Source organism: Marmota flaviventris, chromosome 6 (genome assembly GCF_047511675.1).
Source record: "Marmota flaviventris isolate mMarFla1 chromosome 6, mMarFla1.hap1, whole genome shotgun sequence".
Lineage (NCBI taxonomy): Eukaryota > Metazoa > Chordata > Mammalia > Rodentia > Sciuridae > Marmota > Marmota flaviventris.
The window spans coordinates 17,007,665-17,031,790 of NC_092503.1; the positions used below are offsets into that span (position 1 = coordinate 17,007,665).

General features: G+C 41.0%; 1 protein-coding gene across 2 annotated transcripts in view; it reads right to left on the reverse strand.

Moving 5' to 3' along the window:
- Positions 1-4,761: 4,761 nt before the first annotated feature.
- The window catches only part of Ust (uronyl 2-sulfotransferase), a 280,959-nt gene continuing 261,594 nt past the window's right edge, over positions 4,762-24,126 (reverse strand). The window contains exon 8 of one of the 2 annotated variants that reach the window (XM_071612922.1): positions 4,762-4,841. In XM_071612922.1, coding sequence (XP_071469023.1) covers positions 4,801-4,841 — 41 coding nt within the window. In that variant the 3' untranslated portion in view covers positions 4,762-4,800. Of the gene's footprint in view, positions 4,842-15,396; positions 18,341-24,126 lie in introns of those variants that run through there. The other variant, XM_027939510.2, reaches the window with a different exon arrangement.

A 24,126-nucleotide genomic window follows, 5' to 3' on the forward strand; every position in this document is an offset into this window, starting at 1 on the left:
GGGGGGACGTCTGATTTATGAGACCTACCTGCTTGGTTCTCTCACAGTAAGATTCCCATAGTGAGTGATTTCCCATCTTCACATTTTTTTTTTTTCATTTGGAATTTTTAAAATGTTGAAGTAAAATGCCTATGGGGTATCCCTTAGAAGTTGACCAGTAGAATTCTGGTCCTTCGAATGATGATTTCCCGGGGTGGCGGGGGTTGGGGGTGGAGTGGGGGGAGCTTTCTTCTGCTTCTTGTCTCTCCTTAAATTTCTCTTAAGAATTGTGTAAATTCATGATTTTAATACAATACATGAATGGTGCTTTGAGTGTGTGTGTGTGTGTGTGTGTGTGGTGTGCACTCATAGGTGTGTGTGTCCTGTCTATTTCTTGTTTCTCATTCAAACAAATGAACTCACTCTTAGAGATCAAAAACATCACCTGACTGAGACTAGATTTTTCCCCTAAGACAAGAAAGTGCTGGATTAAGAATTTAAGAATTTAGAATTCTGACTCAAGATGAATAAAATCTCCTCCTGCCCTTTGATTTTCTTTTTCCCTGGAGAGGAACATTATTTTGACTTATTTTTACCAGTTGAGTGTTGGTGAAAGATGTCTAGACATCACAATTTACCTCAATGAGGTAAAGCATCAATTCTGATCAAACTCACTTTGAGTTTTACTCCCTTTTCACACCTCGTTTACACACTCAGGGAATACACCACTCACTGAGAAGAGCAGAAGGTACTTGGGAGGAAGGGCGCTAGGGCTCACAGCCCCTTCCTGAAGGAAGGAAGAATGGTCTTTGGAACTTGGTCTTCCTCGGCTGGAGAAAAGGAGCCAACCAGCCTTTTCTGATTGTTACTGATTGTTACTATATGCCATCAAACTCTGTCAAGGGGCTTCATTTTTCTCAGTCTCCAAAAGGGATGAGAGAATGGGGGCCTGTTTCTCTAGTTAAATTATGAAAAGCCATGTGAACAGCTGTCATTATATCATTATATTTTTCAATTAAAAAAATTTTTTAAATGTAAAGTCTGTGATTAAAAATCTAAATGAAAAAAGACTTACATAACATTTTTATTTTCCCCTTCTGGAATAGTTAAGTTGAAACTTGTGCTGAAGTTCTAAGGAGACTTGTTGAAACAAAAGGCCTAGTTGACCAACTAAAGCCAATCCCAGCCCACTGATCTTTTATCATGTCACTCTTATTTTTGTATTGCATTTATCATTATTAAATTATATTGCTTATCTGTTTGCTTACTCGTTACCACTCCACCCCTAGAATGTTAGTTTCTTGAGATCACAATTGATCTTGCTCACGGTTGAATCTTTGGCTTCCAGCACAAATCTGGGAACATGGTAGGACCATCATGAGTCTGTTGAACAAACGAACGAGTAAATGAGTTCCATCTGCAACAATCTACCCAAGTAAATTACATTTTCTTGCAATGGTACAATCAAGATTGCACAAGTAATTTAGGTTCTGGGGCTGAAGATAAAAACTGGAGTTAATGAACCCAACGATATGGGAACCCAGAGCCCAGTGACGACACTTATGTGTAAATTTTCAGGTAGAAATTGGATGGTACTTAATGTCCATATTTCATGTGAAAGTGTGACGATGTTAATTTGTTTGGACTGCTATATCAGAATGCAGAAATGTGTTGCTTATAGTTCTAGAGACTAGGGAATCTAAGAGCAAGGTGCCATCAGATTCGGTGTCTAATGACAGCTTCATAAATGGCACCTTGTTGCTGATCCTCATGTGGAAGAAAAGGTGAATGGCTACCTTGAAATCTCTTTTAAAAGGTCGCTAATCCATCCAAAGGGTAGAGTCCTTGGGACTAATCATATCCTAAAGGCTGTACCGCTTAATACTGTTGCATTGGCAAGAAGTTTCAACATATGAATATTGGGAGGGTCATGGCAATGACTAGTTTTTATGATATACTAATAAACCTGAAGGTTATTGTGAAATGAAAGGCTGTTGCATCAGATATCAATATTGGGTCTGAAAGTATCAAACAAATGAAGAAAATAAGGTTGTTTGTAATAATACTAAATTTAGGAAAATGGAATTAAGTGATATTTGAGTTTTTATTATCACTACCAACTAAAGTCCTGATTTCTGAAGGTATAGAATAATTTCTTAACTCATTTACAGGGGAATGGCAAGTACACTTAGGATTTCAGAATTACATATAACATCCCAAGGAGGAGATGGTGAAATTGTACCCTCTAGAAAATGAGAAACTGAGGTCCAGGATGAAGTTAGGAGGAGTTGGACTATAATGTGGGCCTTATAATTCCTGTCCATCTTCACTAGATTGTCTCAGTTGTTTGGTCTAAAAGAACCTATTTGATCAGTATATATATATTTTTTCACTCATAAAGGTGTTCTCTAAATTCTGCTTCCCACGCAATGAATGGGAGCCAAATAAGAAGCACCAGAGTGTAAGCTTGACCTTGAGGATTTTATAACTGAGAAATGGTCTCCCCATCTCTGAGGAAAACGACTGCAAAGATACAGACTGGGATGAATAGAGGCATTTTATTGTATTCATTTTTAAATTTTTGTAATTGTAGATTTATTTGTTTTTATGTGGTGCTAAGGATCGAACCCAGTGCCTCACACATGTGAGGCAAGTGCTCTGCCACTGAGCTACAGCCCCAGCCCAAAAGGAGGCATTTTAAACAGCAGATGAGAGGACACAAAGGCAGGTCGGGAAGCACTCTGCTGGAGTTCACTCTCTGTCATCCTGGGTTCCTGGGCTAACTCAGATGGCAGACCTAAGAACCAAGGAGTGTGGCCTGTGTCCATGCGGCTGCTGCGAGTGAAGCTCAGTCCTGTGCAGTACCAGAACTGAGATGGAAAGTAAAGATGGAGTGTGTGCCTGGGGACAGGAAACCTGACTTCCAGGGGGCAGAGGGGAGAGAACTATGCTGCACAGATGGAAAGGGAAGTTTGTTTCTACTGGATAACAGGCTCAGTGAGGGCTCTGAAGAGGAAAATCCACTAAAGTTGTGTGTAATTCACCATAGAAGGCACTTTACAGTTGGCTTATTAGTTTAACTTGTATAGCTGAACCTGATCATTTTTTTAAAAATCCATGTTTGGCTCAAGTAATCTAGAATGATCTTCCCTTGAAGTCACTGCCCCGAGCTCTGTCAGAACCCAAGAGCCCTAACAGAACAGGCAGTGAGCTAGCTTTAGGCTAAACTGGTTTGTTCAGCTCAACCCAAGCCTCTGACTCACCATCAATACCCCAAACGCCAGCTCCAGATTCCCTCCTGATCTCTTCTCCAAATTACACAGGCTCATCCGCTTCCCCTCCTCCACCTGCCAGCCTCCTTCAACTGTTACCCCCCACCCCCAGCTCATAAAACAAGCTGTTTTAACCATCTCACAGGGGTTAGTCATCATGTGAGGATAAGGGAGCTTTGCTGGATGGGAGGTTGGCACCAGCAGGACTCACCCACAAGCTGAGGTCTGGCTTGAGTGCTGTGGTTCAGATCCCAGCACTCACAAGTTACAGTTCACCTCGTGTCATGAACTTTTAAATCGCTTGAGACGAGGTGAAAATATTCAATATGCAGCACCTGTGAGTCTATTGTAATTGTGTGGAAGTTTAAAAAACTTAAATACCAGGCATTTTAGCCTTTTTCTTTGGTGATATACTACTCTGAGAATAAGACGATAATGAGAGCCCCTTCCCAAGAGAAATACACACCAATATGCTTTTACCAGTATGATTTGGCAAGAAGTTCATGGATCTTCTGATGTGTCATAGACACTTGATCCAATGGGATTTATACGTATAATATGTTGTTCAAAAGCATATTCTTTTTAACTCTGTAGAACTGTATATTAACATTATCTCAATGATTTTATGAAGAAAGAGATATATGTACTTAGAAAGACTGGAGGAATATGCCCTAAAATATAAATAATGCTTATATTTGGCTAATAAAATTGTGGGTGATTTAAATTTTCTTCTCTGAATTTTTCATATTTTTCCAATTTATAAAAAACATCATTTTCAAAAAAATTAGTAGAAAAAAATGTTAAAAATGTAATTTTCACTGGTTTATTCTCATGGAAGTAGTTGTACCTTGTGACAGGTAATTGAAATAGTGGACAGTTTTCAAAGGCAAACCTAAAAACACTGCAGTGGACCCTCCTTTGGGGAGCTGGGGGCTCAGGTATTCGGGGCTCTGAGTTCAGGTGAGTTGGACCCTGGGAAGCTTCCTTCTGGCCTTCCAGTTGGCTCAGATGTGGGGGCCTTATGCTGGCGACACCAATCAACATCCTTTCCCCAGATTTTTGTGTGAATTATAACTAGCAAGAAGCCAGTTCCTCTTTGGGGACAGAAGCTGGTGAGAATGTGGACTGTGAGCTCAGAGGGGGGGGGGGGGTGGTACCCTTTTTGCTGGTCTACATGAGAGGGACAGAAACACTTGATGGCTTTTGAATGTCTGACTCCAGTGGTGCTGGAGTCCTGTGGTGCCCTCGTCCTTCCTGCATTTTAAGTCTTCCATTCATTCCCTGGTTTTATAGATAGATACCTTTTTGCTTTTCCAACACGTTTCCTTTTTGTCTGAACTAGTTAGAGGTGGACTTTTGGCACCTGAAACCAGCAAGTAAGCAGGTAACAGAAGTGTATTTATGAATAGTCCAGAGCAACACAGAACAACACAGTTGTGAAGGACATGAAATCACCATGGACTTCCTGACACAACCAGTGGCTGGCTTTGTCTGGCCCCGTGCAGGACAGAGGGAGGACAAGGCAGGATAACTGGTTCAGATCTTTAGATTATCCTGTTTGCTGAGGAGGTGGAACTCGTCTTCTTGGCTCTGTGAAGAAACAGACAGTGATGGGATTGTTCAAACCTAGGTTATGACCGTAAGAATAACAGGTCTCTTCTCTCATTTACGAGTGTGATGCTCGGGATAACAAATTTACAAGGGTATGAAAGATACATGATTTTCTAACTCAATGAGCTACAAAATAATGTGTGCATTAACTGGGCAACTTGAAGATATCTGAGCTCTGCTAAAAAAAAAAAAATCTCAGCAAACTGGTAGAAATATTCTACAAGAATATACCTGTGGATTTGTGCTCTTCAGAGCCAATTCCATTTCAACAAAATTTTAACAATAGTGAAGTTTAAAGTACTGGGATGTGGCTCAATTATTCCTGGAATATATGACATAGTGAAATTTCAGAATGATCTTTTAATTAAATCATAACCCTGGGTTCTATCCCTGCACTGAAAAAAAATGTATATATATAAAACTTATCCAAGTGAAAGCTCCAACTTCAAACTCAGTCCTATCTAGATCCATTCTGAAAGTGTGGAAAATTATCTGCATGTTTTTCAGGACAAGAAGGCCATGGCGAGACTACTACTTTGGGGGCCAGTTTGAGTAGCACAGTGAGCGGGAGTTTTGAGGTTCTCATCTACAGTGACTATCAGATAATGAAGCTAGCTTAAAGTTCTTTTTTGAACAATATCTGTAAACTACATTATTCTAGTTCATGTAAAAGGCACAAGAAAAGAGTTTCTTGTAGATGGAGAGCTATTGTTATCACAGTATTTTGGATTGAGTTTTGAGTTATTTGATCTGACATGCCTGATATCTTTAGATGATTCTAGATCTGATGCTACAGCTGTGCAGTTCATGTTTTGGGCAATGCTTTCAAACTAGTTAGATTTTGTGTTTACTCTGGGTTTTGACATGAATTATCAAATTACTTTTCAGAAATGTACCTGTTACTCCCCTCAGCAGAGTCAGGCTATTTCCTATGGTGTCTTCTTATCCCAAACCTTAGCTCTTAATGTTTGTTCTCAAGTGTCAACCACAGTACCCCATTGCTTCAATCCAAATTTCTCTATTAACTGGGAATATTTTACCTTTTTGCACCTTAGTTCTGAGAACTAAGGTGTCCTTTACACAACTTTTACTCTTTTGTAAAATTATTGGCTGATTTATAATAACTTTTTTACAGATGAGTGATTTTGATCTTTGATACTTCTCATGTACATCATCTTCTGCACTTGTTCAATCTTTGTTTTTTTAAATCTCAGAGTTTCTATTATGTTTTTAAATATGTTTATTTACTTATTTATTTTTATGTGGTACTGAGGATTGAACCTAGTGCCTCACCCATGCGAGGCAAGCGCTCTACCATTGAGCCACAGTCCCAGCCCTCTATTATTATTTTTTTTCCTTTGTGTTTTCCCACTTGTGCTTACATTTAAAGCCTTTCCCCATTCCCAAATGAAATTCATCTGATTCGTGTTCACCCGTGTATAATCCTGACAATTCATGAAGCACAGAGAAGTATTCAAGGTGATAAAATAAAATTATTTTAATTTTGAATATTTTTTACTTATGCTATTTTAAAAAGCAAGAAAAGAGGGCACGCAGAAGGGCAAATATCCATACTCCCTGGGATCCAAGAGTGTTGGATCCCAGATTCTGTGTGCAGGAAGAAGCCGCGTGACTTACCTCTGCCCTTGAAGTTCTTGTGGGTTTCGGGTTAGTGTTCTGACCAGTCAGGAAAATAGCTAGAGGCCTGGATGTGCAAAACAACAGCCCTAATGCAAGTTACAACGGAAAACACCATCTCTCTTATCTCACCTGACCATCACAGGGATTAAGTGCCTGGAAACCTGGGGATGAGATGAAGGTCTCTGTAGGGAGGGAGGCAGTCCTGACCTTTTTCCTTCTGCCCCACCCCTTCCTTCTCTCACCACTCTGCTCCCAAGTGTTGACACTGATTTGCAAGGAGTGGGGAAAAGGGGCCACTTGGGATTTCCACTCAACCAGGCTTCCCTCTTAACCTCACCTTTCTGCTGTTTTTCCTCTTCACTTCCTTGAAATGAAAATTCGTGCTAAAGTGACAGGTAGCATGAAGTAAAGATCAAACCAGGTAAAATACAGGTCTTAGTCCAGAAGGGTCTTCCCAGGGTAGTGTCTGAAATCTGAGCTTCAGAAAAATGTCTAAATGAGGAGCAGCTGTTTCTGTGATGTTTAAGCAAGCGCTCAGGCCAAGAGTTCAAATGTTGCATTCCCATTGGCTCGCTGGGGAGCCCTGAAGTTATTGTGTGCAAAATATATCCAATGAAGGAAGAAAAATGAAAATCATTTCCTATATGTTGGCTATGGCAGCATAATTCAGACAGATCACTCAGTAGGAGTCAGAATGTCCTAGAAGCAGTTCTGCTACCAACCATGTGGCCTTGTGTTTAAGTCCAGTTGCCTCTTAGTTTCCCAGTCCATGTAACTGTCTATGCACAGGGTGGATGAAATGTGCACGACAGCATGTTAAAATATGATGTGGAACTACACGAACGTGAAGCACAATAATGTTCAGCTGAAATGAAATTCTACCTGATTCCCAAACTATCCAGTCAAATAAACTGACCTTTTCACTTTTAATTTATGAATTCTGAAATATTAATTCAGTACTATTTTAATTCTAGCGTATTTCAGTGCTAAGCACTTATCTCTTATCTCAGTTTTGGCACTGATGTTGACATTAGGTTTTGTTGAACAATACATTTCTAATCAGAGAATACATTTACCTTCTAATCACTTCAGTGAGAGGGTAAAAGGGAAAACTCTAGGTGTACACATTAATAAGTTAGCACAAGGATGGCGTATTAGCTTCCTGTTGCTGTGACAAAACACCAGAGAAAAACAATGTAAAGCAGGAAAGTTTTATTCTGGTTCATGATTTTGGAGTTCAGTCAGTTGGTGGGCTCCATTGTTTCTGGGTCTGAGGTGAAGCAGTGGTGGGAAGGCATGGCAGTGTAAAGCTGCCCACCTCAGGGCCACCAGGAAGCAGAGTTGGAGGGGAGCCAGGAATAGCCAGTTGGGGGTGGGGACAAGATAAGATATACCCTTCAAAGGAAGGTCCCCAGTGACTTGCTCCACCTCCTACAATTCCACCACCTCCCAATAGTCCATTCAATTATGAACCAGCAATAGATCAGAGCCCAATCACTTCCCCAAAGCTCTACCTCTGAAACTACTATACTGAGGACCATGACTTCAGCCCATAAGGCTGTGGGGGACAGTTCAGATCCAAGTTATAACAGATGGTAAGAAGTATCTGATTTTGTTTTTCTTGGGATATAATTCTACGAGAAGCTAGCTCCAGTTTGCTGAAGGCTGGTACTGAGGAGCTCAGGTCAGAGAGTTGCTTTTAGAGTTAATTTTTCTGTGTTTACATGAAGTGGTCTAAAGCCGTCTGAGATGAGCAGGTTTCTCAAACATCATCTTTGCTAGAAAAATTAAATAGGTGATGGTGAATCAGGGATCTGCTGTCTGCAATGCTTACCTGGAGGTCAAATAATAATTATGTAAAAGATAAGGGATTATAGGCAGGATATAGTGGCACATGCCTGTAATCTCAGCGACTAGGGAGGCTAAGGCAGGAGGATCTCAAGTTTGAGGCCAGTCTAGGAACCTGAGAAAGACCCTGTCTCAAAAAAAAGAAAAAAAAAATTAAATGGCTGAAGCTGTAACTCAGTGGTAGAGCACCCTTGGTAAAAAAAAAAAAAAAAAAAAAAAAAAAGAACTATAAGATCAGGAAACAAGTCTTGATTTAAGGGGGAAAAAAAAGAATCAAAACAAAAAACGCTGTGTATTTTGGGTTGAGTAAATGTTCTAGATATCACGGTCCGTCTAGAAAAGGATTAGATTAGTATAGTACTCAGAGATTGACAGGAGGGAATTTGCAACCCAGCTCAAGGTCACACAGGGCAGTAATGTCCATTGGGAACCCTGCCCCTAAGGACAATGAAATAGAGGAAGGGCAAACCATGGTGGTAAACTTATCTAAACATCCCGAACTGAACTCCTCTGCCCACACAAGTCAGCTCTGGTCCTTCCAGCTCACTTATTTCACTTGTATTGCTACCCAAGCTGAAAATTCTGAGTTGATCTGCTTAATCTTTTAGCTCTTTTTGGCCCATCCAACTCAATAATCATTGAGCATCTTAGTGCTGGGCACTGTTTCTCACTGATTGAAATCAGTCAAAGTGTTTCTGAAAGCTCCGTCCTCGTCCCCATGCCAATTCAATAACAAGGACACAGTTTTGAGAAAAAGGAAAAAGAAGGTTTATTGCTTTGCTAGAAAAGGAAAAACATAGGGGACTCCTTTCCCAAAGGCTATGATTCTACCCATCAGCAGGAATGGGGAGCTTTTAAAGAGGTGATTCAGGGGCTGCATTCCACACGTTCTCTGTTGGAGTTGTAATTCACTAGTTAATCTGGGAGATAGTTATTTCTGAGATCTTTTGGTACCATCTCCAAAGACTGGATTACTTCCTTCCTATGGTGGGTGTGTACTCAAGGAGAGATAAATCTGCCTAGGATGGGGAAGAAAGGTAACCCTGTTTCCCCAAGATTAGGGATGGGGAGACATTAGGGAAGAGCAGGGAGGGAGGAAGGGAAAACATGTCCATATTAAAAATAAGTTGCAGTAGCAGACAGCAAGGGCTGTATTCAAAGCATAAATGGACCACTGTTGCAAAACTATAACTCTGCCTTCTGTCCTTCTTCAGTCCCATGGTCAGCACCCCACCTATCCCCAGGGCATATGTATGGACGACCTCCAGTGTTCCTTGCTCTCCCTCCCTACTGAATGGGTCGGAGGCAGAGTTCTCCCAGATGGTCCCCATCTCCTGAGCGCCAGCCCCAAGGCAAACCCAACTAAGGCAAGGGCAGAGAGCCCAGAGGACACAATCCACAGGGATCAGCAGCTCAGGCTATATAACATGCAAACAAAAGTGGGGAAGCAGAGAGAGAGAGAGAGAGACTCTCAGCGTATCTGCTAATAAGTTTAGAAAAAACTATTGCCTTGGGTTAGTTTCTCATTCTGAAAGGTTCAAGGATTCCTCAGTGCCCTTAGAGTAAAATAAATATTTCTTTCAAGATCCCTAGCAATCGGGTTCAATCTTATATTTTCTCTTAAAATGCAATGAAAAGATAGGGACATTAGGTTCAGATACGCTTCTTGACCATGTCATTTACTGCACTACCAAGTGCTCATTGTTTAACTTCTCAGCAGTCTTTCACCCTTATTATGCAACAGGGATAACAGCCCCTTTCCTGTAGATATGCTGTCAGGCAGAGTGATCTTTCTGCTTTAGGTCTGCCCTGTTATTATCTGCAAATTCCACTGTCCCTAGAGGTCTAACTCAAATCCCACACGAAACCTTACTTTTTCCATGTTTAGCCCCTCCATGTGCCAAGAAGTTCTGTACTAAAAAAATTTAAACTGAAAGTTACCCGAATTTTTGTTTGTTTCAACACCCTTGCTAACTGGACAGAATGGCTTTCCTGATATCTCCTATAACCTTGTTTTCACTGTGCTGATTTTTTATTTACCTTTACAGCTGCAATTATGATATTGCCTGAGGGTTATTTGTGACAGTCATCACATGGATCACCTTCCAATTATGGAGCCAGAATTTCAATCATGTTGTGATTATGCCATGCACTCAGGAAAGATGATCCAATAAAGACTGATTTTAAATATAAAAATTAAAGTTTTAAAATAATAGCAACAGAATGAAATTCAGTCATATGAGCTAGGAAAGATAACAGCCTATTGATCAACTGACAGCGTGTGCACTGTTTTAAATATACTAACCATGAGTTTCTTCTGCATGATACTGCTCCAAAGCAATGAAGGAAAATAAGCAGATATAGGAGGAAAAAATTAGGTTTGGAGAGATGCTGGAATTCTGGAGTAAATTGTTGTGGAGATGGCTCCCCCTAGTGTATTGAACAACATAGGTACCTTGGTGAATCTTACCTCAATCCCCAACATTATTGGAACCACATGAGAACTGGTTTTACTACCACCCTCCCTTGGACGGCACAGCCAACCACAGGTCAGGGAAGAAAGGAGGACAAACACTCTCTATTCCACTGGATTTGAGCACCGATTGTCATGGGAATAGTGGATTGACTTGAAATATCCAAATAAATAATATTAAAAAGTATTAAAAAGCTTACTTTTTTTTTCCTGAAAGAGAATGTAATTAAGGAGAATAAACAACACCAAAAGATAATTATCTTACTAAAAACGTTATTTGCCCCATCTTGTATTTTTCAAAATGTGAATCATCTGAAAATATATTTTCCTCAAGAAAGATCCAAAGCCACCTGGGAGGCCCCACGGAGAACTTTGGAGGGAGGAGAGCAACTGTTCTGATGGAGAAATGTGATTTACAGACTCATTGTGAAGCAGAGTTTCTCAAAATGTCATCTCCGCAACCTTAGTTCCACAGGACACTTACTTGAATACAAGTTCCACGTCAAAGGATTGTGAAATATTTAGGGTTCGGCAAAGATAAACTGATTCAGGATGTTCTGAATATAACACGAGAAGGCATCACACCACACCCACAACCGTAGCATCTCCTGAATTATTTAACACAGTGATTTTTGTTTCCCTGCTTATCTCCAACACTAGGTTTGTGAATTATCCTTCAGGGATATGCACTGGATTAGAATTTCAATATCTTCCAGTGAAAGAGGACAAATAGGAAAGTGTGTCAGAAGAAGAGAACAGCAGATATGATACAAATAGGGTGACTCTATGCAAATTTGTGATCAGTGTTGTTAACTCTCTTCCACATCTGAAAAATTAGTAAAGTGACAGGTTAAAGTCAACCCACGGTCCTATAGGTGGGGTCGGGAGGCTCAACAATGTGGAAAGCATCAGCAGCTCACAAGATCACTACCACATTCCTCCTACACCATAGCCACGATGCTCCTTTGAGAAGGAGAAATAAGACTTCAGAAAGTACAGGGCACCATCCTGCCAGATTTTCAACTTTAATCAAAACTTTTTTTTAAGGCAACCGTACTAATTCACATGGATGCTTCAGGCCCATTATTAGTAACAGGTTCATAAACACACAGGGTACTTTAAAGAATTGAGAGGCTGTTTTCCATGAATTCATCAGCATGTTGGGCACCAGTGCTTACAGACACCAGGGATCAGGACTTCCATGGACCTGGAATTACATGCAATTCTATGCTCTCTGGCTAAGGATACAGTGTTCTGTGGCAGGAACAGAGATCCTGCATTAAGTGTGGGAAGGGTGGTAGCTCTTAGTTTCTTAGCTTTTAGGGATGAGAGGTGGGACATGGTTCATCCCAGAAGCAGCTCATGGATTTCAACAGACCTCTTATTTTCTTTCTAATGCTTCCCAGCTGAGTTGACTTTAGGAACAGGGAGGTAAAGCAATGTACCCCAATGCCTGGTGAAATAGACCAGCTGGAACTTGAACTCAGGACTTTCCTGGTGTGTAGCCAGTGCCCTCATTAGTCAATAACTCTGCTTCCTGGTTTTAGCTGCCTCTCCAAGCTCCACTGTGCAGCCAGCATCTGGCAGGACCCCATCCTCTGGGCTGTCTCTGCTCATGACTGAAATAAAAGGCATGTTACAGGTCAAGTCTGAATATTCTGGCAACGCAGGCGAGGGCAGACAGGCTCCATGCCTGCTCAAAACATACAGTGTCTGGTGAAAACCAGATTGAAGATAGCTAGACTCACCCGCCAAGATTCCAAAAGGAAAAACTTAGCTCACATTTTTCCTTTGCCTGGTGATTTTTCTTCCCTTCTTCCTTATTTTCTTCTTCTTGTTCTTTTCTTTTTTTTTTTTTTTTTAAAGGGAATCCCCATGTTTACAAGTTGAAATCCAAAATGTACAAGTGGTCAGTTCACAATCCTATGACCCATGAACATCTGTGGGCCTGAGTGTTCCTTGGGAAGCAGCAATGCCGGGAGTAGTGAGCCAAGCCTGCCCTAGGCAGAAAGGAATTCTCCAGAGTGAAACATGGAGTGGGGCCTGCAAGGCTCGGGGCCTGTTAGCCTCTACTCTGCCTTGCAAAAGCATGTCTACACTCGACTTCAATTACTTTTATGAGCTGCATCGACTCTGCTTTCTGAGGTGGGACCATCTGAAACTCCTTATAGGACACAGAACATGATCCTTCACTTTGCTTTTTAAGAGAAATAAAACTGTTTAATCTGAGATCAGCAAACAGTGCCCAAATTTGCTTATGGAGAAATAAGAACCTCTCTGTGTCCTTTAATTAGGGAGAAATTCTAGAATGATACATTTTCTTTTTCTATCTGTCTCAGAGGATATAAATGACAGAGAGCGGGTGGGTCCCACTGCCCTGACTCTGAAGTAAGCCCAAGAGTGAGCCCATAACACTTCATTTTGGCAGGTGGTCCGGGGTGTGGCTGGACATGATTCATCATTTCTGTTCTAGGTTCTAGATCAAGAGATGAATGTTGGCTGATTCATCACTTTAAGCTTTAATTTGGTAAATGTTCAAAAGTTAAGTGAACCCTTAATGGAAAACGTTAGGGTGTGATGAATCTGTCTCCTCCCTGGACCTTAATGAGGGAATGGCCCAGATCTCTACTGATGAACTCCACTGCGACTCTGGGAGTTTGATGGAAAGCTCGCTTCTCTCCTAGTTGGAGCTCAGTTCCTCTGATCTAACTTTTCTGCAGAAATGTGGGTAGTATGGAATGAATTATGTCTTCTTCCAAATTCACATGTTGAAGTCTCAACCAGTACCCCAGAATTGGAGGTATTGTTGAAGCCTGGAAATTGGTTCTTAAAGGAGATTAATAAGTTAAAAGGAGGTCTTTAGGGTGGGCCCTAAAACGGTATGACTGGGGTCCATTTAAGAAGAGGAAATTTGGACACAGACATGTGAACAAACAGAGGGAAGGCCACATGAAGATGTGGGGAGGAGATGGTCATCTTCAGGTCAAGGAAAGGGGCATCAGAAGAAACGAACCTGGGACTTCCAGCATCCAGAACCGTGGGAAAATACACTTTCATAGTTTAAGTCCCCAGTCTGTGGGACTTTGTTAAGGCAGCCCAAACTGACTAATACACTGGGCTTCATGATAATGACATTTCTAGACTACGAAAGAAGTTCCACATGTTTTTCTTCACATAACTTTAATACCTATTTTAGCTTAAAATTGGTTTTTCTATAGCAGATTATTCATATCTTTTGTTTGCTTATTTTTTATAGGTTTATCATCAGATGCAAGTAAGTCCTCTGCATTTTCTTGAAGAGAATTTCACAATTTTGACCCACAATATAATTCTTAATGGCTTTGGGTCATTATTCTGCCTTGGAAGAAATATTCCTATTATCTATAAAATTCATTTAAAGCTAAACAGATCAAATTGTAGAAACCCACAGTCAGCAACACATTTATAAATAACTTTAGATCAAACAAGCAACACCAGATGTGCTATAGCCCAGGGGTTTGTTTTGTTTTCTTGCTACTGGGGATTGAACCCAGGGGCACTTTACCAATGAGCTGTGCCTAGTCCTTTTCATTTTTTACTTTGGGACAGAGTCTTGCTAAGTTATTGAGATTGGTCTCAACCCTCCTGCCTCAGCCTCCTGAGTCATGAGGAGTATAGGCATATACCATAATAGCCAGCTTACAGCCCAGTTTTAGTTTAGGACTTGGGTTTTAAATCTCATTTAGTTGAACTCATTTGATTGGGTTATAGAAGAACAAATTAAATGGCAAAGAAGGGTCAAAACTCACTGTGTTTAAGATGCTTAGATCTTACTTGAAGTACATCACATCATGATCAAATGGGCTTTTTTTTTTTTCACCTAATACCAAGAGCCTGATTCTTTCAACAAAAGAGTCACAAGGAGTTGGAATGTAGTGTGTAACCTTTAGAAAACATGAGGATTCTGTCTGTCTCTCCCTTTTTCTTTCTCTGTAAATTCCACTGGACCACAGTAGTGAAATTTCCCAGGGTGGGCATTTTTGGAACAAGGCTATTCATTTGAAAGATTAGAATTATCCAGCTGTAGGCTCTTTATGTCTGAGAAACAGCTTACATAAGGAGGGCCATGGGTGCCCTTCCTTTTCTACCTCTCTGAAGACATGCAGCCTCTGGCTTCCGAGATTGAGGATTCTGATGTAGCCTTCTAACACAAAATCTACCAGTGGAAATAGCAATAAAGTCAGTTGTTTGGTATTTTACAAACACAACTGTATGAATGAATGATTTTTTAAGCTTTTTTTGTTGCGTGTGTGTGTGTGTGTGTGTGTGTGTGTGTGAGAGAGAGAGAGAGAGAGAGAGAGAGAGAGAGAGAGAGAGATTTAATTGCAAGAGTGAAAGTTGTTAGTTTTTCAAAACCACGTCTTTCCAAAATCACATCTTGAGGAAAAAGGCTTTGCCAATTAAGAAGGTGGAGGGGTCTGTGAGAAACCACAGGCACTTTTATTTCTAGCTATCAACAGAATGGAAAAAAAATCAACTTACTTATATTCATTTATTTATATGGGTAATGAATAAGTTAAGGAACACTTCATCTCGAACACAGATTGCTTTTATTTTAGCTAAGCTAATGTTTCAGTTCCATATATACTTTTGAATTTCCATCAATGTCAAACACCATTTTTTTCCTTTCTTCTTAAAAAAAAAATGAGAGAGAGAGATTTACAAGCACTTTTACAGCACTCAAGGAAAGTAGGCTGAGGGTTCATAATAATAATTTTCCTTTTAAAAAACATCCATCAAACCAAAATAAAATCATTTTAATTAACTCCTTCCTGAGTAACTAAAACCTTGGAATGTGCTGAAAGGTTATAATAAATAAGGCAGTCAAAGATCAACTAGCTTAAAATGTATTTTTTAAATTAAACTATGTAAAATGTACAATATATTTCATGAAGTACAAACTATGTTGGGCCCAGGGCCAAAGAAATGTTGTCATGTGTGCCAAAGAAACTGATGGAGTGCCTTGACTTCTAGGACCTAGAGACTGTTGAGACAAAATAACAAAAAGGCCCTGCAAGTAAATCAGTTGGCACCTTTTGTCATAAAGTTACCAAGATCACTGCTGAAAATAAATGCCTTTGGACACACAGGTACAAGTGCCCATGTGAACTTGCAGAAAGAGGAAGGATTTTGTTGAGTGACCAATTGTCCCGATGTTCTGACAACAGCAGAGAAAACTTAGCCAACGCAACTTTATTTCAGATGTGAGATTGCACAGTGTGTAAACTAATCTTCATTATTTAAGTGTAATTCATAGAAACGACTCACAACATATCAGGCAGCAGTCCTTGTACTTGTTTTGAACATGATAGCTGTTTTCCAGGTTGCTTTTTGAAGTATGCCTAATGGTAGGGCCCTGGTCTCTCTGCACAAGACAAAGGATAATTCTTTTTCTGAGAACATTTCCTTTATTCACTTCCCTGCTTCAGTTCTCTGAGGCAGAAAGGGGCCCACATGTGGCCACATGCTGGACTTTTTGCCTCTGTGGTCCCTGCCTTCACTGGGTGCCTGTGGGCTGGAGCTGTCTTAATATATCTCATGATAAAGTGGCTTCAGCACCCACTCGGCAGGTTCCAAATGACTTGCTTTATATCTTGGCTCCTGTCCAGTTTTAGTGAAGGAAGAAAGAATTTTAGAGAGACTTGTTGGTTTCTGAAAAGCAGAAAATGTGTAGCTTGTGTAAAGCCAGAATCTTATTTACTAATAAGTACTTGCAACTCATTTTGCTCTTGGAGGCAAAATTTGTCACAAGTATTCTTCCTGCTACCACCACCATACCTTGGTTCCTCAGCTAGCTGTACATCATCTACCCAGGAGGACATGTATTTTCAGTTTTTTTTTTTTTTAAAGAGTGAAAATACTTCAGAATTTAAGGAACAGATTTCTAATGACTGGGCCAAGACTTCATTAATAGGGAGCAGATAGCAGGGGTGTGGGAAGTGAAGAGGAGGATTATTTTGGGGTGATGGAACTGCTCAAAGTCTACTCAGATCATACTAGGGGCATCCACTTACTCAGAAAGTTGGTCAATCAATCTCTTACCCAGAAGTCTTGCTGCTTCTCATTTTGACGTCCCTGGTGAGGGCCCTCAGAAACAAATAGGTTCCATAGGAAATGAGCCTGTAGTTCTACTGCTGCCTTAACAGAGCTCAGGATCCCTTGTTCCTAAAAACAGGCACCTCTTAGGGGACTAGAAAATGAAAGATACCAGTTTCTGAAAGACCCAACTTGGCCAGGAATGGAGATTATACACTGTCTGGTCAGGCTTAGAATTCCTGGCATAGGAATCAACACCAGAGCTAAAATGGTTCCTGGGACTTCATTGAAAGCAATGTTGGGGACATGGATGTTCCAGATTAGATGCAAAGCACACACTCATGCCATTTTCCTGTTGTCACATGACCCTCAGATTTGATCTGTTTGCCTACAGTTCTTCTTAAACAGCAAACAAATCCTTTTCCCCGCTGTGCACCTTGGAGTCTGTCAGAATGGTGCTTGGAAATGGAATGTCTCAATGGAGACACGCACTTTGACCATGCACTTGGCCTTGAAAGGTATTTCAGGTGCTGATTGGTGGGGGATGTGGCACAAGCCAAGTTGTTCTTTCAGAGATAAGCACACTGTTCTTGATGACAGTGTCCCCTGAGATGGGGCAGAAGTGGAATTCTACCCATTTGGGTAGAAACCACTTCACCAGGGACATCTCCCTCTGATGTTCTTTTCTGCCTTACCTTACCCTCTCAGACACTTCTAGAGCAGATTCCCTGGTCTCTGAAGTGGTTTTTGTATTTCTACTGAAATACACAAGTCTGGATGTCTTCTGCCATTGAGGTAATATTTTTACAAGTCATTTTACAAATGATAAGTTATTGGGCTGGGGGATATATTTCTCCCCTTCTCCCATGTACTGGGGGTGGGGCTGGGTAGGCTGTTTGGAACAAGACTGCCTTGTGATGGAGCCATCTAGTGTACCTGGGAAAGACTCAAAAGAGCCAAGGAAAAACAATAAAATTAAACAAATAAAACCCGCAAAACCGGGCATCTCCCAATGACCCCAACATGTGGGAATGTTTTGTTCTTTTTAATGCACTCAAGCATTAATTTAAGTCCCTTCTGGATTTTTCTTCCTCAAACAAACAGAACAACCTTTCTGGAAAAGGGAGATTCCGCCATGGAGCCACCCAGTGCTGGCATCACCTCTTATAAATATCTTCTAGCCACTTTTCATCGTCCTGCTCCTCATCGTCCATGGGCTCCTCGGTTTCCAGCGGGGTGGGGATGAAGAACTGCGGCCTCAGGGCGGGTCTGCTCACGTGAGACTTGAGTCCAAACTTGCGCTTGAGCAGGTGGAACTGCTCCTTGACGTAGTGGTAGAACTGGTACTCGTATCTCATTCGCTGGTAGAGGATCTGCACGGCCTCGGGAGAGGGGACAGTCTTCTTCACGGTCACAGTCATGTTTCCCAGTTTCCTATGCTCTGGAAAAGAACCGGGAGCACGTGAGCACTCGTCCGCGGTGGCTGAAATAAAGGTGAGGGTCTGCATGCCTGCCCAGCGCGGGCGGAGGGGACTGAACGTCCGAGCAAAGAAGGCAACAGCGTTCCTGCAACGTGGGGCAAGACGTCCTCAGGTGTAGGTGTTAGTAGCAGTTTTAGTGGACTAACTGCCTTTCCATGGGATAGGAACCATGCAATTGGACCACAACTCAATACTTAACTCTAGGTTATATATTTTTTAATAGCAAGATCTCTCTGTTTCCCCTCTTCTTGATCCACCAATAAAGGGTTCTGTGCTTTCAGAAAGAGGCACACAGAGCTGTCTCTTTGCTTTCTAATGATCTTGTTTTACTAAAAAAATTTTTTAAATGTTAATATAAAGTTTAATTTGATACAGGGTCAATGAGCATCGCATATTTAACAACATATTTATTAAGAAAATAAAAAACAGATCTTTAAATATATTTTTAAATTGTGGTTTTTGAATGTTTTGATCGAGGCTATATATAGCTGAAATTTTATACAAATTTGGCTTAATTTTTGCTTAATTTTATACTAATGCTTAATAACATGAAACTGTTAGATGTTTAGAAGATAAAATTCTCAGTTTTAAAGTGCATGATCCAGTGGAATTAATTACACTCTGTGTAACCCTCACCAATATTTTCTGAATCCTTTCATCAATCCAAGCAAAACTTTTAATCTATTAAACAATAATAATTACATATAGCCAGTTGTTTCCAAAATCAGATTCACCAGAAAGGACAAACACTTCTGATTTTTGAGGATATTTAAGAAAAATTTCACATTCATTCTAAAGAAGGAATTAAGAAAATTCCCTGGGTGGTAATGGCCTCATTGAAATAAGGGTACTGCTTTTCAAATTGTCTCTCTGGAAAACTGTAATGCACATCTGGATATGCCAACTCTAGAATTTTTGTTAAAGAACTTGGCATAGACTCTTCTCAAATGGGTTCCTGATGGAACATTTCATCATATCTGTCTTCTCTACAAAAATAAACTCTAGCTAATCTCTGGTGGGCCACGTTCATGAACCTTAACTATAGGTATTCCTTTGTGGGGTTTTTTTTTGTTTTGTTTTCTTTTTGGTATTGGGGATTGAACTGGGGGCCTCACTCATGCTTGGCAAGTGCTCTCCCATCCCCAACTCTTTTTTTAAATTTTATTTTGAGACAAGTTCTTGTCACATTGCTCAGGCTGGCCTCCAACGTGTTATCCTTCTGTCTCAGTCTCCCAAGTAGCTGGGATTACAGACATGCACCACCAACCCTGATTCCCTTTGTGTTTTTAAAAGAGAGTAATAAGAGCTCATAAGACAGACAAGGCACAAAGAGTTTTAAGTGAAACACTCAGAAGAAGGAGACAATAATTCCATCATTACAGTCTCCTGCAATCCTGTCCTCTCAGAGCACTCTAAATTGGTGAAAGCTGGGCATAGTGGCACATGCCTATAGTCCCAGGTACTTGGGAGGCTGATGCAGGGGGATAGTTTATGCTCAGAAATTGGAGGCCAGCCTGGGAAGTATATCAAGGAAAAAAAATTGGGTGTGATTTCTTTGTTATCTTATAGCCCCCCCCCCCCCCCAAAAAAAAAAAGATTCCTATGATTTAAAAATGAATTATTAGTTATATGGCCCAACCTATTCTAAAAAAATGAATTTTACAAAAATAAGTGTTTCTATTAACTGAATAGTTGAGGGAACAAAGCAAATGGAGAATGAGGGGAGAAAAGAAGAAAAGGAGAAAAGCCAATGTTTGGGGAGAGGGTAATTATTTTCCTCTCTCCATAGAGAGATCCCCCTGGAGGAGCACTCCTCAATCCTGCCCCTGCCCTCCTTCAGTGATAAGCCGGGTGCACAGTACACAGGGTTGTGCATTTGATTGTGCACTGGGGAAATGGGGTTGAGATGTTTTCTCCTCTGGGTTGGGTACTTCTACCTGCAGAGATTCACATCCCACTGCAGGGGACGGAAGTTGTGAGATCCTATTACCATGTGCCACACCAAGCTGCCTTCTCCCACCTTGCCTCATTTGGGTCTCCCCCTGTCTGTCTCATATCTATATTCTCATTAGTTTAGAACCCAGGCAGGGTCACATGTGTGCTGCTTATTAGCTCCTCGCACCCAAAGGTAAGAACACAACACACGCTGTGACATCCTAACTACTTGTTTTGGAAGCAAGTTGATAGTTTGGCTCCAAACCTTCCAGCAGCCAGGATTTAACATATTATGTTATACTTGATTTAAGACAATCTGTTCACAAATATTCCTAGTTTATGAAGCCTCTGGGAAATAGCTTCTATCAATTTGCATAAAGAAAAGCTGTAATGGAATTTGCAACATTCTATTAATATCCTTAAGAGTAAATTCAGGGTTTAAGGGGACAATGGCACATTCTAGGTGTTGAACTCTTTACTGGTCTGGCTTCATCTGGGAACAGTCTTCAAAAGTCCAGGTAGAGATTCTGGATCCTCCTGGGAACCTGACTAAAGCTCAGGAGCATGGGGAGGACTCGGGGATGCCCCTATGTAAATATCGTAGGTCCTTATGAATCTGTTAAGAATCTCTGATTTCAAGAAATTAATAAATTGCATTTCCTTCAATGATCTCTCATGCATCTTCTTTACTCCAGTAAGCATTGGCCCCTAGTGTGATGAATGAATGCTGTAGTTAACTATTTTGTATGCCAGTCAGGTACCTAATTATAAACATTGCAACAGCAAAGAAGGAAGCACTTGGATTTACATCTTATGAAAGGGAAAGCACCTGGGACTTAAGTAGGAAGCCACCCTCCTGAGTTCTAGAGAAGAACCCAAAAGATGAGTGTAGGGAGTCTAGATATTCATAAGGAAGTAATTCAGGTTCTGCTCTACTGCAGAGCCTTCACGTTCTCTCTGTCTTAAAGTTGAATTTGTAATTTCCTAAAAATTATGTACAGCAAGTGTAATCAGATAAATATTCTGACCACAAAGCCATCCAGGAAATATCCAACTGAATATTTAACTTAAAGCAAAAATAACTTCCTAAGATAACTGGGTTGCTATGCTGGTTTATATAATGGACTGAGTTGACTTGTAGTCAAGGGTTATTAGCTTCAAACCAGAGAGAGTTGGTGCATGGGCAGAACAGGTAGCCAGCTCTACCAAAAGGAACATTTTGGGTATAATTAATACATGCTAATAAAAGCAAATTACACACACACACACACACACACACACACGGGGCTGGGGCTGGGGCTCAGTGGTAGTGCACTTGCCTGGCATGTGAGAGGCACCACTGAGTTCTATTCTCAGCACCGCATATAAATAAAAAAAAATGTCTATCAACAACTAAAAAATAAAAAAGCTAAAAAATTTTAAAATATATATATGTAAAAAGGTTACTATGTCTTTCAATCACAAGTGAAAAGAGCCAGAACACATTTACATGATGAGTTAACTGATCAAGAAATGACAGCGGTTCCAGCTGAGCCCAATGCGATGGGTGTACTTTTATAGTAACAGCTACATTTGGTAAAGACTAAGACGCAGCAAGCACTGAACTAAGCACCTATACACCTAATCACACTTCAGTCCTCACCCCTTGAGAGAATAGCCACCTTACCGTTTAGAAACAGAGGCTGAGCAAGACTGGCCTGTTCAAGGTCAGGCAGTTAGAAGTTTGCAGAGGTAGGGGTTTTGCATAACCGTCAGTTGCTGAGCTTTGGCAGTGTTGTTACTAGTTGAGAGGAGGTCAACAGCCTTATCACTGTTCCTCACATGTCCCTCCATGATGCCACATAGCATAGAGATCAAGAGCTGGGTCTGGCACCTCTTCTTCTTCATATGGACTTAGAGTAGATGTCATGGAAATGGGATGGTGGTGGTGGAGGGAATGGCTAATGTTTTTATACTTTGGAGGAAGAAGAGGGTTGATTAAATAAACAAAAAATGGACTAGACCATCTCTGGGCCCAATAAGAAAGGCCAGTGCCCATGGTGTCCACACTGAGACCCTCCACTATGAGCACCATTGAGGGTCTCTTGGTTTTACCTCAGGGGTGGACACTTTTCCTGGATTCCTTATTTAGCCTGAACTTTCAACTATGTTTTTCTAGAAGGAAACGTTATTCCAGCCCAGTTGAAATAAAAGCTCAGGATCAACTGAGTTTAGGAAAAGTAGACCTTCTCATGATGCCCAGTATCTGAAACTCCAGTATGGCTGTTAAGTCTCTTCCTAGACAGCACCAGCTTGGGAAATCCCACTCCCCTTATATCGCCTGGTTTTACCCACATTTTATAAGCAAGAGAGAGACTTTTAGTAAGATTCCTAGAGGCCTTTTCCACCAAACTTTAATTCCACGTGGCCTCACTCCATCTTGGCTATTCGATAGTGCTGGTCAGAACAAACATCAGGAGGTTGAGCTCTCTGGTTGCTAGAAAACTACAGAAAGGACAGACTTTTAAGGTAAGGGGATTTTTAACTTTCTGGCTGAAGAATTTTAGAAGATTTTTTCTTGGGTAGCAAAAGATTGCCAAGTGTATATCAGTTTCCTTAGTCCTCTTTATTTATCTTAGCCCCCCCTCCCTAAATCCCCTATTTAACATGAGGGACAGTGGCAGCTGGCAAGAGGAATCTTATGACAGCATTTTTTAAAAATTAAGCTCCAGTTTTACATTAATATCCAGTTCCTGCACCAACTGTCCATCCTCCCTTTCTGTTTCTTTTCTTCATTGCCAATCTCTCTCTCTCAACTGGGATCTTCTCACCAAAATTCACATGTGCTTCTTAAAAGCCTTGTCTCCAAGCCCCTCCCTCTTTTCTTTGTGGCTCTGAACAAGCCACAGCCCCGCTTGTTCAAGAGTTGTCTAAATTGGTTATCACCAATTTTCCAACTTCTACACAGGACTGAACCATCAAAGCCTGCTTTCTCTTCCTTCATGACTCCATTCAAATGACCCCTGCTTCCCTGTTGGTCACTCAGTGGGCCCTCTCCAGGCCTTCCCACGACCTCTCAGCACGACCTTGCAACTCTGCTGGCCTCATGCTTCATCCTGATGCCCTTCCTCCCTGCACATCCGTAATTGCTCTTCCCAGTTGTCCTACCCCTCTGGTGGTGCTTTCCCCTTCTCTCCATTCCCTCCTGTTTCCACGACTGTCCCTTCCATGCCAGGGCCCTTTCTCCCTGTTACTCCCTAGGGACATCATCCAACCTCTACCCCTTAGTGTTCACACCACTGTGGACAACGAAACTGAAAGTTTACGTGCCATGTCTACAGCTTTACTGACATCTGTTTTTCAAAGAGCTGCCAAATTGAACAAGAAGGTTAATAAAGTTGCCAGGGAGTTATGCCATGGGCAGAAAAAGGAGGGCTATGTTGATGAAGCACAGAATCAAGACTCAACCAGTAAACATGGTTCTGGGTTTAGGTTATGCTCATTTAGATGCTGTTTTATTTAATATTCTCAATAACTGTGGGGTATCATGACCCCGATTGTGCAGATGGAGAGACAAGTTCTGTGGGATTAAATGACTATCTCAAGGCCACACAACCAGAAAGTGAGTGACAGAGGGGAATTAGAATCCAGGTTCCCCTTTGTGTTGAGGTTTTCCTTAACTGTAATCACTGGGTCACAACCAGTGGAGCTTCTGTGAGTCCACAGAAAACTATCCCCATTGTAACAGAAGACCAGAGGGCAGTTTACCTTGTGTAGGAAGTAGAGAATTTTTAAAATCCCATTTTGAAGACATATGGTTATGTGTCCTGCT